This window comes from Apis florea, unplaced genomic scaffold (assembly GCF_048593485.1).
Source record: "Apis florea isolate Af1SG1 unplaced genomic scaffold, ASM4859348v1 contig_1794_pilon, whole genome shotgun sequence".
In the NCBI taxonomy this organism is placed as follows: domain Eukaryota; kingdom Metazoa; phylum Arthropoda; class Insecta; order Hymenoptera; family Apidae; genus Apis; species Apis florea.
In genome coordinates this window covers 1,914,030-1,928,583 of record NW_028256482.1, presented here as the reverse complement: position 1 = coordinate 1,928,583, position 14,554 = coordinate 1,914,030, and the positions used below count along the sequence as shown (strand labels likewise).

At 21.4% G+C, this 14,554-nt stretch overlaps 1 protein-coding gene across 5 annotated transcripts in view; it reads left to right on the top strand.

The window, feature by feature from the left end:
- Nucleotides 1–13,064, top strand: part of LOC100870668 (sphingomyelin phosphodiesterase) — a 38,689-nt gene extending 25,625 nt beyond the window's left edge. For 3 of the 5 annotated variants that reach the window (XM_086912614.1, XM_086912621.1, XM_086912627.1), the window contains exons 3-11: nt 235–443; nt 2,838–3,134; nt 4,363–4,755; nt 5,750–5,922; nt 6,503–6,865; nt 7,116–7,308; nt 7,945–8,129; nt 8,913–9,098; nt 12,683–13,064. In XM_086912614.1, the coding sequence (XP_086768740.1) occupies nt 235–443; nt 2,838–3,134; nt 4,363–4,755; nt 5,750–5,922; nt 6,503–6,865; nt 7,116–7,308; nt 7,945–8,129; nt 8,913–9,098; nt 12,683–12,752 (2,069 nt within the window). In that variant the 3' untranslated portion in view covers nt 12,753–13,064. Of the gene's footprint in view, nt 1–234; nt 444–2,837; nt 3,135–4,362; nt 4,756–5,749; nt 5,923–6,502; nt 6,866–7,115; nt 7,309–7,944; nt 8,130–8,912; nt 9,099–10,620; nt 10,930–12,682 lie in introns of those variants that run through there. The other 2 variants (XM_003695019.4, XM_086912634.1) reach the window with 1 other exon arrangement.
- Nucleotides 13,065–14,554: the final 1,490 nt, after the last annotated feature.

Here is a 14,554-nt window from a genome sequence, read left to right as displayed (position 1 = left end):
TTTATAGTTTAATAAATTAAATTTCTATCGATATTTTTCTATATCGAGAAATTTTTATATATTTACGTCGATTTAAATCGGTGTTTCACGAATATATTAACACCCTATAAACATTTTAGTGTATTTAACATTATATAAATGTATATAACGTTCTTGTATATTTACGACCATTCCGCAAAAAAATTGATTAGCATGTTTCCTAAGAGAAAAGCGTTTATTGCTCTGCTTTTACAGGAAGTCCTATCAGAGACAAATCAAAAGGCGAAGAAGAAATGCCTATAAGCAACTGGACGCGACTTGCAGACGAATGGCTCGCTTCCAGAACGAAGGTCGCAAAACAATTGGAAGTCACCATTTTACCATTTACTGACTCAGTCAGAGAATTACCACCGACCGCAGAAACTTTCATCGTTAATGGTACCAGTCCTGATCAATTACCACGGGTAAGGAAATTTTTTTTTTTTTTTTTTTACTTTCACATCATATTGTCCATCTTATGTCAGATTAATGTGAAAATTATTTGCTCTTCGGGTAAATATAGAATAAACGTTGCCTTTTTTTTTTTTTTTTTTTAAACTTTTGTATATATGTTATTTTTATGTAACATAATATATGTATGTATATTTCGTACACTTATGAATATAGATGAAGTTTTGCAAATACAATTTCTTTATCTCGTATTTCTTCCGTATTTCTCTGTTATTTTTCTCTGTTATTTGTTCGACGAGACGATGTCGACTCTCACTTTCAGTGCCAAAATACTTTCACTAAGTTGATCAACAAGGATGTAAATGTATAGGGTGTTTCATGTAACCGATCAACTTTTTCCTCCTAATTCTTAACCTCTTCTAGGGACATTTTAATACAACAAAAACAATATTTTCGAATAATATTATAATAATTGTCAAGTAAAATAGAATTATCAGTGCTTCCATATCATGAATTTTTTATTTTAAGTTTTTATTGTTGAAAAATTTTGTAATTAATAATTCAATAGGTTTTAATTCTTTTTAGAATAATTTTAATTTAAAAAAAATTATATATAAATATCTCTAGGTAAAAAAATAATATTTGATGCTGGATGATTATACTTGAAATGGAAGAGTATTGATGTTTTTGAAGTTACGTTTATTTTTTCAAATGTTATTTACAAAAATATTATAACATTTCTGTCAGAAATTGATTATTTTTTTTAAGATATTTTAAATTGATTTTTTTTAATATTGTATTTTGATTTACATATATCTATATGATATTAATTATGTTTTTATCTCGAGAAATGTTTAATCAAATACAATAATATTTAAAATTCATTTAAAAATATTTTTCACTTAATTCATTATATTTTCTTCGTAAAAAAGTTAAAAATCTTTTTCCTTGAATTTATTTCATATCATATTTTGATTTAACAGTTTCTTATAGTTTTTATATTTATATTATAATATTTTACATTTTAAAAATTACAGTATTTTTAATGAATTTGATATTCATATTTTTTCAAGGATAATGCAATAATTTTAAATCAATTACATTACACTTCTAAAACCTGGTAGAAAGCAATTTTTTAATCAGACACTATCAATCAATCAGTTACTTTTAACTGACAACAATCTTTTAATCAATGAAACAAATTACAATTTCAGACATCAATCATTACTATGAGAAAGATAAAATTTATACTTTTGAAAGATAAAATTTATTATATTATATTCGTGAGTTCACACGATACAGAAGACAAAAAATCTGTTTAATTTAAAAAATTTCAAAAGTAACATAAATTCAGTAATTTAATTAAAAAATACAAAAAAATATATATACATATATTACATAAAATACATAAAATTACATAAAATAGAAATTACACAGAATATTGAAACTTTGAAAAATAATAAACATTTTTTAAAATATTTTCTATCTATTTTATGACATTTCTATATATTTTATATCTGTATTAAAATTATTAATTACATTGTTTGATTAAGATTTTATTTTTTTTATTTTAGTCTTTTTCTTATCTTTATTTATTCATATCAGATTTAACATCTTCATGCTTTTTATATCAAATATTTTTATTAAATAAATTTTATATATTTGCCAAAATTTTTTGCCAAGAATGTAGCAATAAAAAGCATAAGAAATTAATATTAAAATGTACATGGATCAAAATATTGGAAAAATAAATTTGAAAAGATCTTCGAAAATATTAAATCATTTATTATTTGATATTAAATTTATCTAAATAAGTTTTCTTTTATCTTTTGAAATATCAAAACTATATCATTGTTGACTGTTTGAAAGTTGTGACTGGATTGCATGAAACATCCAGTATACACTGTATCTTGCTATTTGTATTTATATTTATGTGCAAGATAATGTCATTGATTTTCACGATAATCTTTACAATTCTTTAATTCAATGAAAAATTCATTATAAAATAAAGATAAGAAAAAAAAAATATATATTTTCTATAGAGATATATTTTTGTCTTTCGATATTTCGAGCGAATATTTCTCAAGAAAAGAAGAAACAATATAGAATCCTATTTTGTATATTGTACAATTTTTTAAAATTAGAAATATACAAAATATTCGAACATACATACTTTCGAAGACCTTTTGAAATTTAAAAGATTTCCAATTCTGTCGTAACATTATTTTATATTTATAATTTGAAATTCAAATAATTTCTAAATTTAACAAAATTTTCGATTTGATGAATTTCTTAATTCTAAAAAAATTAATTTTTGATTAGAACAATTTTTTTTTTACAGGAAGATATATATTATCTCTTTTTAACTATATAGTTTTCGTTAATAATCGATCTCGAATAATTTTCAGTATAATTATTCTCGAATGTTGTGGGAGATGGAAAATGTGCAACCAACCGGACACTTGTCGGGATTTGTGGACAAAGCTTTAAAATTACTAGACTTAAAACAAGTTATGATGGAGGTTGAAACGTCGGTGATGTCAAAAGTGTCGTGCACAGCGTGCAAAGTTGGCGCAGGCCTTCTTCAACATTACATAAAGGTCGGAAAGGACGATAAGCAAATTATGAACAGTATTTACCAATTTTGCGTATCGCTAAATATTCAAAGTCCTCGAGTTTGTGAAGGCGTTACGTTGCTTTTTGGGGTGAGTTTTTACTTTATAAATTCTTCTTTTATTATATATTTTCTTTCCATTATATTTCCATTTTGTTACGTCAATAAAAATATAAGTTCAACACTTTAAAATTATTTTGAACAATATTCTGAAATATACTTAAATAATATAATACGATTTACTATGGTCATCATTTTAATAAATTCCATGTGTTTTGCTTATTGTATATAATTTAAATTAATTATTTCGAATAAATTCAATAATAGCTTTGAAATATATTGTCAAAATTAATTATTCTGAATATTTTCTTCTAAAATATAATATGTGCCACTTTTGGTTTTAGTTTTAGAGACATAAAAATGTTACATATATTTATAATTTAATTTACATTTATTACTTCTAAGATTTGATATTGAGATAGATTAAATTAAGTTAATAGTTAATAATGTTTAAGTATCAAATTTGGAATAAATTTTATTTTAATTATTTAAAATTTATTTTTGTCATAAATGCTTTATACCCAAGAGAAGAATATAATTGTAAATCAGATTATGTTTAATTTTAATCTTTAAAACTGTAAATCAAATAAATCAAAGTTATTCAATTTCTAGTTGAAAGGCTGGACTAAAAAGAAGATATAATCATATCACCAAAATATAACTTAAATCTATTCCGGACAGATAATAAAGAACTATTATAAATTTCATTCAAAAAATTCACCACTTTCACACAAAACAATACTTCATCTTTTTGAATCTATGGTTTATTTTCGTGAAAAATAAAATACAATGTAAACAAAAAAAAAAAAAAAAAAAGAAATTTGACCTGAAAAATCATGCTCAAGATCAATTTTGTGAAACTTGTTTTATAAATCTGCAAACTTTGCAGAATTCATTATGATGATCGCCACAGAATATTTTTTTCAAATAAATATCATTTAAAATTCAATTCCTTTTGACAACCAGAGAATTATACCTGTTTTTGTAGTTTGTAATGATTCTTTATGATTAAGAAACGACATCACTATTACTATACCATTCATGTGATCTATTAGTGATAAACACCGCATAAAAAATAAATTTTATATATAATAATCAATGTGACAGTACAATATAATAATTCTTCAGGATGATAAATCTGATGAATCATCATAATCAAAACGTCCAAAGTATGCAATAATCAAATATCAAATATTTCAATAATTCAAATAATTGTCTTCTGTTAAAAACCAAATCAACACGGAATTGATTTTGTTCAGGGAGAGGTAATTTACGTGCTGAAACAAGTGGATATGGGGCCAGCGCAGATCTGTAGCTTCGTCATCGGTGACGCATGCGACGACACGTACAATCCTCTGCACGAGTGGGAAGTGGCGTTCCCGCCGGTGAATAAACCACCTGTGAAACCACCGGTGCCCCCCCAAGAGGGCGCCCCGACCTTCAAAGTCCTTCACATCTCCGATACTCACTACGATCCTTACTACCAAGAAGGCACGAACGCGGATTGTAACGAGCCGTTGTGCTGCAGATTAACAAATGGATCGCCCCTGACACCAGCCGCAGCTGCTGGCCGATGGGGTGATTATAGAAAATGCGACACGCCGAAGAGAACCGTTGAACATATGCTCAAACACATCGTCGACACCCATTCCGTAAGCAATCCATTATCAATCGAATAATTGTTAATAATTAAACTTTTAAATGGATCATCCAAAATGTCTGTTCCCTTATTTTAATAGAAATTTCAACTTCTGCATTAAGCACGACGATCGAAAGTTGCAGAATTGCTAGATTGCGGACTCCATGCTATCTCGCCATCATTAAACGTAACTTGATTGTCACGTGATGTGTATACATTCGTCGAAAGAAGTCGATTAAATGAGAATGTGCGCTCTATTCCATCTTTTATTATCTATTATCACGCATATTGTCGCTGTTGGCTGAAGAAAGTAACAAGGAGCGACTATAGGATGATTTTACAGCATTAGAGTATCAATTACAAACAAATTTCTCTGATTGGGAAACTTATCGTTCAACTGTCTCAGATGAGATAAAATGTGAGATCTTCTGGCGAATTATACTATACGTAATGTCTAATCTAAAAGTAGTAAGATAATATGATGTCACGTATTCTTATGGAAATTCGTCGAAGGGAAATTGACCCACATTTTAATGATAGAGAATAGCATAGTGTCCGGTAGCTAGCAATCACGTGCATTCATTCAATTATGATTCATTCAATGTCGATTTCGATGATATTGAAGTTAAATATAAATTTTAAAATGTAATTTTTTTTTTAAATTGAAATTCTTCTAGATATCATTTTGCAGAACGTTCAATTGGAATATCCAGTATTTATGAGGAAAATAATAAAATTATTTTCTTTTGTATTGGTATAGATTTATTAAAATTAGTAGATAAGCATATAAAATATGAAAGAATTTCAATCCAAATAATATATCAATAAAACAAATTAATTAAAAATTTTCAAAATTTGATAATAATGATTTAAATTATTTATTTTTATCTATTCCAATTTAAATAAGAATAAAGGATGTGAAAAAAAAAATGAATCCATTTCATCTACAAACAAGATAAAAAAAATATAAATATTTTAATTTTGTAAATTGTTTCAATTTAATACAGGATATAGATTACATTCTATGGACCGGTGATATACCACCCCATGATGTGTGGAATCAAACGCGAGAAGAAAATTTGAAAGTTTTGCACGATACTGTAATACAGCTTATTGAAATGTTTCCCGGAATACCGATATTCCCAGCACTGGGAAATCATGAAAGTTCTCCTGTTAATAGGTATATTCCTTTACTTTCTAAATTTAGAATATTTTTCTAATAATTTAAGATCATCTTTTTTACTCGTCATAAATTTTTAAAGAAAAGGAAAAAACTCTTAAGATTTTATTTATTTCTGGAATCATTCTATTGCAATATTTGTAAATTTCGTTTCTCCTGATTTTTGAAAGATCAAATTTAAGTGGATTTTTTTATTTTTTTCTAGTATAAGGCGTTTAAGGTTTTTCTTAAATAAATAGAAAAAAATAATATTTTATTCTCCTTACTTTGCTTTATTTATACAATGTAAGAAAACAAGAAACTAATAAAAACACAAAATAATTATATAAGATTAAAAATTTTGTTAATAGTAATAGTTTAGATACATGTTATTTCGTTAAAAATAATTTAAAATTTAACTGAATAACACAAATAAATAATTCAAAAAATCGGAATTACTATAAGATTAATACAAGATAGAGAAAACTGCAGTGCAAAAAATGAATAACTCTTGCAAAATTTGATAAGTTTGATAATAACGTTGTATGATTGAATTAAAAAAGAAAAGAGAGAGAAAAAAAATAATTCATAAATGTTTCAGTTTTCCACCATCATTTATTCCTAAAGAAAATAGTATATCTTGGTTGTATGATGCGCTTGATAAACATTGGAGACGATGGTTACCAGCAGGTGTTTCGCACACTGTTCGACGTGGTGCATTTTACTCGGTTTTAGTGCGACCAGGATTTAGAATCCTTTCTGTAAACATGAATTACTGTAATAATAAGAATTGGTGGTTGCTAATAAATAGCACGGATCCAGTGAGTGAACTTCAGTGGTTGGTCTATGAATTACAAGGAGCTGAAATGAATGGCGAGAAAGTTCATATTATCGGCCATATACCACCTGGACATTCGGATTGTTTGAAAGTATGGTCTCGAAATTATTACGAGATCATTAATAGGTTAGTATAGGAAATATTTAAAAGACTAAGAAACCAATCGATATATAATTCACATTCTCTAAAAACGACATATATATAATTCAAGAATATCATTAAATTATTAGATTGTCAATACTCAAGAAGCAAATATTTAAAGCGTAATATATTCAAATAATAAAGTAAATCTGTATTTAAGTTTCAATTAATATAATAAGTTTTTTTAAGAATTTTGTTTAAAAAATTATAAATACAATGATTATTTTAATAATAGATACGAATCCACAATCACGGCACAATTTTTCGGGCATACCCATTACGATGAGTTCGAACTATTTTACGATATCGCTGATCTTGGCAGAGCTCTGAGCATAGCTTATGTCGGGCCATCGGTTACTCCTTATTATGAACTCAATCCAGGATACAGAATATATTACGTAGACGGGGATCATCCTAAAACAACGAGGGTAAATTTCTATTTCTATAATTTGTAAAAATTTTTAAAATATGAAAGTTAATATTTAATATAAAATTTTATATCTAATATATTTCATAAATTTTAACAAATTTCATTAATTAGATATGTTATGAAATATAATTATAAATTGAGAATTATGAATACGATTAGAACAAAGCTTTCCATATTTTTGTAGAGCAGGATTTCTTAAAATTATCTAAAAATTATAATTTTTCGCAATTCAGTTGTTTGTAATACGTATTACATAAAAAAAAAAAAAGAGAGAAATAAAATATTACTTTATTATTTTTGATTAATTGATATATAAGTTTATTCATCAGATATATAATGAAATGAATATGAGAAATTTTTTGTTTTTGCTAATGATTTTGATATTCAAGAATTCTGAAATAGAAGAATTCTGAAGAATTCTCAAAAATACACAATTTGAAATCATATTTAATGTGATCAATTTAATATTTTATATGTAATAACAGTCAATTTGAATTTCTTTTAAAGCTAAATTGAATTTTTATGATATTTTTTTCTTTTCAAAATTATCGAAATTATAATCGACAAAATTTTGTAAAAAAAAAAAAAAAAAATGTTATCACTCTATTTTATTAATATGATAATCTTTTTACAGATGGTCGTAGATCATGAAACTTGGGTAATGAATTTAAAAGAAGCGAATCTTTATGATTATCCTATTTGGCACAAAATGTATAGTGCTAGACAAGCATATCAAATGTCATCACTTTTGCCTAAGGATTGGGATTCTTTGATAGATAAAATGAGCAATGAGCCATCACTTTTCGATTTATATTATAAGTAAGTTTCATCGAGTTGTTTCGAAAGTTAAAAAAATATTTTAACATATATGTTTGATTATATCACATGTATGAAAAATTTTTGTATTATAGTTTATATGATTTTTAAAATTAACTTTTTCAACTTTTATCTACGTATATATATCGATTAAAAATTCTATAAAAATAATAAATAATAAAAATATATTTATAATAAATATTTATATATATATTATAATAAATTTATAATAAATATATATTATTAAAAATAATAAAAATATAATTTAATATTACTATTCTATCAACAATTCAAAACTAATGCTATAAATATCAATATAATTTCTTTTATCTCTTATAAATTTGTGAACAAATTTTTGTAATACAGAATTTTAAATTGATTTTAAAAATTTTTCGCATAATTCTATATTTTTAATTAATAATGAATAGAAATAATAAATATGTAATTACATTTGTAAGTATTATTTATTATATCTTTTATCTAATATATAAGCAAAATATCTTTTAAAGAAAAAATGTTGAAAAAAATGTTTTTATAAAAGTTTAATACAAAAACGTACATTATACATTATTAAGACTTTTATTTTTTTAGGACTATATAGTTTTTATTATACTAATATAGTTCATTATTTCCTACAAAAAAATCATATTAAGTTATTTATATTAATATTAAAAAAATTTTTAATTTAAAAAATATTATAATATTAAAGTTTATAAAATTAAAATTTGAATTAATAAAATCTAATTTAAATTTTTAAAAAATGATTACATATTGTTATGTTTTTAGACATTATTATAAGAATTCTCCTGTAAGGCCGGCATGTAGTGACGAGTGTCGAAAGAGATTACTTTGTGATTTACGAAGTGGAAGAAGTCACGACCGAAAAGCGCTATGCCAAAGTCTTGAATCTAGAATAGATAATGAAACGAGAATAGGCTGGCGAGCTTGGATTTACAACGGACTTGCATTTTCGTACGTACATAATTGGTGGCTTCAACATTATTCTGGTGATGTTGAAACCAACAGAGTTGATGTATAATTCTACAGATATTTTTGCCATTTAATTTCTATTCTCAGCTATTATTATTAATTCTTTTGCATATAATAATTGATACATATTTTAAGCACTTCTATGTATAATGAAAATATTTTGTTTATTTGCATAAATTATAATATATTTCATTATTTTAATTTTTTAATAATAAGAAATATTTTAATTTAGTAATTAATAAGATGTTCTTAGTGGAAGCTAGTTGCAATACAAAATATTCAAATTTTTTTTTAAATTTTATTTGTTTTAATAATTTAAATATTAAAAAAGAAAAGATTTATATTTTAAAAAGTTATTTTAATTAATTTTAATAAATTAATTTGAAAGAAAGAAAAAAAAAAGATAATTTCTTATTCATATAAAATTAGTTAAAAATAATGTCAAATATTAAAAACATAAAATTGTGAGCAATTGAAATAATATTTCACAAAAGTTATAGAAATCTGATAGAAAATTTTAAAATAAATATGTTATTTAATATTTTAATTGTTAATTAATAATATAATATGTAAATTAAAAATATTATACAAATACAAACAAGTAGAAATTAGTAATAACTATTAATTATTAAGTAATAAATAACAAGACCAAACAAATTTATATTATAATTATATAAAATTTAATATGTATAATTTATTTTACTAATCCTCATACTATAACTAAATATACATCTTTTTATATTCTAAAATGATAATGATGAAACACTTGCATTACTAATTATGAATGAACTTTCACAAAAAATAGCACATACTAATATTAGAAAATATTATTATTATTTCAAATATCAATAGTTATCTTTTAATTATTTCTAATTTAACTATCAATCTGTACTTAACTTTCTTTTATTTAATCCTTTGAGTGTTTGTTAATATAAATATGATAAAAAATTTTTTTGGCAATCTAATATTTATAACTGTTTTTATAATTATATAAAATACATTTATTATATTATAAAATAATTATAATAAGTATAAAGTATATCTTAATCTTCTCTTATCTTATTTTTCTATTGTCTTTCTTTCATTTACACATTTAACAACAACATATTTTTATTATTTATTAATAACAAAATATAATAATATAGTATATCTTCATTTAAATAATTTTCTCTTAAACAATAATTAAATTTCTATAAAATATATATCCATTAAATATAAAATTGAACAAATTAAAAAAACATCTTTTACTAGATATTTAGTTTTGTTTATTCATAACTAAACATTTTGTTATAAAGTAAATTATTTTTTTAAGGATTTCAAGATACCTGTGTAATATATGAATAAAATACTCAAAGGGTTAATTAAATTAATTTCTGTTTTATTATAGATTATTATGGATTCTGTTTTACTATAATATGGATTGCTGAAAATTAGATGCATGAATTTAATATGCATAAAAAATTAAGTCAGTATATGAATTAAATACATTATTCATATGTTTCAGCATTTCCCTTGCAAGAAATATGTCATAAAATTTCAAAAGAAATTCAGCGCGCAGTATTAGTTTATATCTTATTCAGTTTAGAATTATTTTAGTTTGAATATATTTAGTTTGATGTGATATATATATATATATATAAACAAGTGCCATAAATATTATATTAATTTACCAAGATAAACAATATTGTTAAGAAATCATTTAGAAAGAAGAATCCATCAGTAGCATATAAATATTGTAAATATGTTGTTTTGTAATAAAATATAAAAAACTTTTATATTACTTAAATATGAATAAATTTATAATGCTTGTGTATATTATTGCTTTCATGATTTCAGAAAAAATTATTATCAATTTAAAAGGTGTTTTAAAATTTAAAATATTTTTATAATGATATATAATGCTATTATACAATGATGCTATAATGTAAAAATAAGATATTTTTTTTGAATATTTTTTGAAAAGTTCATTATTTGTATTGCAATATATTTAGTATTTAGTTACATTTTAAAAACTATAAACTATCTAAATAAATCAAACTTATATGATTTCCTTTTTTATTTATGAAATGTCAGTCAATACTTTATACATAATACATAAAAATTTATTTCATATACTCATATTTATATTTATTTATATAATATGAAAAATTAAATTTTAAATCAAATTTTTATTAATGCATTTAAATAAAATTTATTGTAACATTTAATAAATAAATAAAATATATTTTTAAATATTTAAAATATTATATATTTATATGATATGTTTATTAGTATATAGCATCTTGTAATTAAATAAAAAATTGTATTTTATGGTGATGGAACATCTAACATGGTGGTTGAAATTTTCAACATTAAACTACATTGCTTATAGTAAGTAGTACATATGTATATAGATTTTAATATGTTTGCTTAAATTATGCTGAATGCTTCATAAATTAGTATCTATTAATTATGAAAGCTTTCACTAATATAAATTGCAAATAACTTGGAAACTAATTTCTCTTTTAATATTTTAATACATTATTAAATTAATGCATTATTTGCACATGTAATTAATGTTCATTAAAATTTACTTATCTTCAAAAATGCAACATTATATTAAAGAAGTATAAATTTTTCGATAAGTTTTATTTATTTATTAAATTATTTTTTATAAATTGCATATAATTTGAATTATGAATTGACAACACTTTTTATACAAAATATATAATAGTTTTTCTATTAACAATTTATTTTATAAATATAAGTAATTTTTCAACATAAATAGTTTAATATTTTTTTGTAGCAAATAAAAATTTGTTGCATTAATTAATCTATTAAAAAATATATGATTTTATTTAAAAAAATAAAGATTAACTTTATATGATATAATAATATCTATTATGGATAAAAAATTTTGTAAAAATTTTTTTTTTTACATTTTTATAGCATTCTTTTTTTAAAAAATTTCAGTATATTTAAATAAACGAGATGCTTTAGATATGTAAAATTAATCCTAATAAAATAAAACTTTAGAGTAACTTTCATGTAAAGATGAACTTTAGATATATAAAAAATTTTCTCTTTTATCTTTGTCACAAAATTTTTATTAGAGATTCATATAATAAATAATATTAATGTGTATATTAAGATAAAATATAATTTTCTTAAATATTTTTCTGATTTTATTTATATAATATTTAAAAATCTTTTTTAATATTTGTATCAAATAAAATATATAGATAATATAATTGCATATATAATTAATATTAGAGGATTGATTCTGATTGAGACTGTAAACAAATATATTAATATTTTATCTATATATATATATATATATATATATAATTATAATTATAATAATAATAATAATAATAATAATAATAATAAATAATAATAGTAAAAGAGAAATTAGTTTGCAAACCAATATGTAATATATAACTTAATATATAAATCATAATATATAAATATTAATAATTATTGAAAAATATACACATTAATTAATCAACATTAGAAATAAATTATATATAAATATAAATATTTATTCATAACGAGAGAATCAATTATATTTTATAATTTCTTTGCAGAATGTCTGTTTTCATGGCAATCCCGCGATTTGCATACAATTTACCAAAGTATGTACTAGGCCTGGGATAGTGGAAGAGTATAAAATGAAAAACTAATGTGATTTTTTGTTATTAAATTATTACATATTTGCAATGATGACAATGTTGTTTTAAAAACTACATTACGTATTTACATACAAGAGAATGTGAAATACACGAAAGTATAATGGAATTATACTTTCATTTGCAGATATAACATTGAGATTCCTGTTATGTTATATACATATAGGTAAACAAATTTATTTAATTAGTAATAGATGTACAGAATAAAGTTTTTTTATAACATGATTTTATCCATTGACATGTTGCTACTGTTATGTATTAAAATTATTTGATAAAACAATTTTTAAAAAGAATTATTTTATTTATCTTTTATAAATATGATATCTTATTTATGAAAATGAATACATATTAAAAAAATGAATATCATATTAAATTCTATAGTTATTTTGTATCAATTTTATTTAAAATAAATATCTGTGATTTGAATATAAAAAAAAAGCTTATAGAAATAAAAAATATATAATGAAATATTTAAAATTAAAGGTATATTTATAAATTATATGTTTTATAGTTTATCTTTAATTTAAAAATGATTAAAAAATGTTTTATAACTGAGTATTAAATAATTATATCAGATATTATAATAATATCGGATAAAATATTTAGATAAATATATTAAATAATAAATGAAATTAATATTAAATAATAAATTTAGATATTTATTAACTATGTAGATTTATTAATAGTTTCAAATATATATAATGTATTTGGTATATTTTTTATTATACATATATCTTTAACTTTAATATTATTAAATATAATTTATAACCTATATTTATAGCCTAAATTTATCAATCTTTTTATGAATGAAAAAATTGAATTATTGATTATTAAACAAAATTTAATCAATATTTATCTTGTACATGACCTGATAAAAATTGAAAATTTTATAACATTATGTCATTTGTTATCAAAAATATTTATCATTTTTTTAATATAAATTTTCAAATAATGAAATGTATGATTTCATTATTTATTTATTTACTTATAAATATTGTTTTAAATATTTATTAAATTTTTTTTTACTCTTAATATTAAATAATATAAAATTATATCATTATATTATAAACATATGTATATATAAATTTACCATTTTATTGGTTTATTAACAATAGAATAATCAGTATTTATCAATTTACTATTTTTCTTCAATATTAAAATTAAATACACATATTTGATATATTTTTAGAAACGAAAATTTATTTATAAAAATCGTATCAATATTTTTTTTATGCATTTTCAAAATATATTTGATTTTATTATAAATGAAATGCTCAGAATAGATATTCACAGAGAATAAGGAAGTATTATAAGATTTTAATTATTTATGTAGATACATAAATTATGATAATATTACAAAGATTTATTATTATGACAATTTATTAATTTTTTTCTTTATGTATACTTTCTCCTTAAAAATATTCTAACTAGTATCTACTTTAGGCTTTAAATAACTATAGAGAAAGTAACATATTGTCAAGTGAAATTGAGATTTTATTCATTGCAAATTTTACATGTATTTGTTATTTCAAATATATAAAGAAGTAATATATAGTAAATTTTAAAAAAATTTTATATCATATTTTTAATAAAAACAGCAAATTTCATTGAATTTTTAATTGATATTATTGTAATGATTCAGAAATTTCAAAGAATTTAAAAATAAAAAGAAAAAATACAAATTAAGAAAACAACAATATTTGAATAAGTATATAAAACATGTTATTTCATTAAAATTGAAAATATATATATATATATATATATATATAT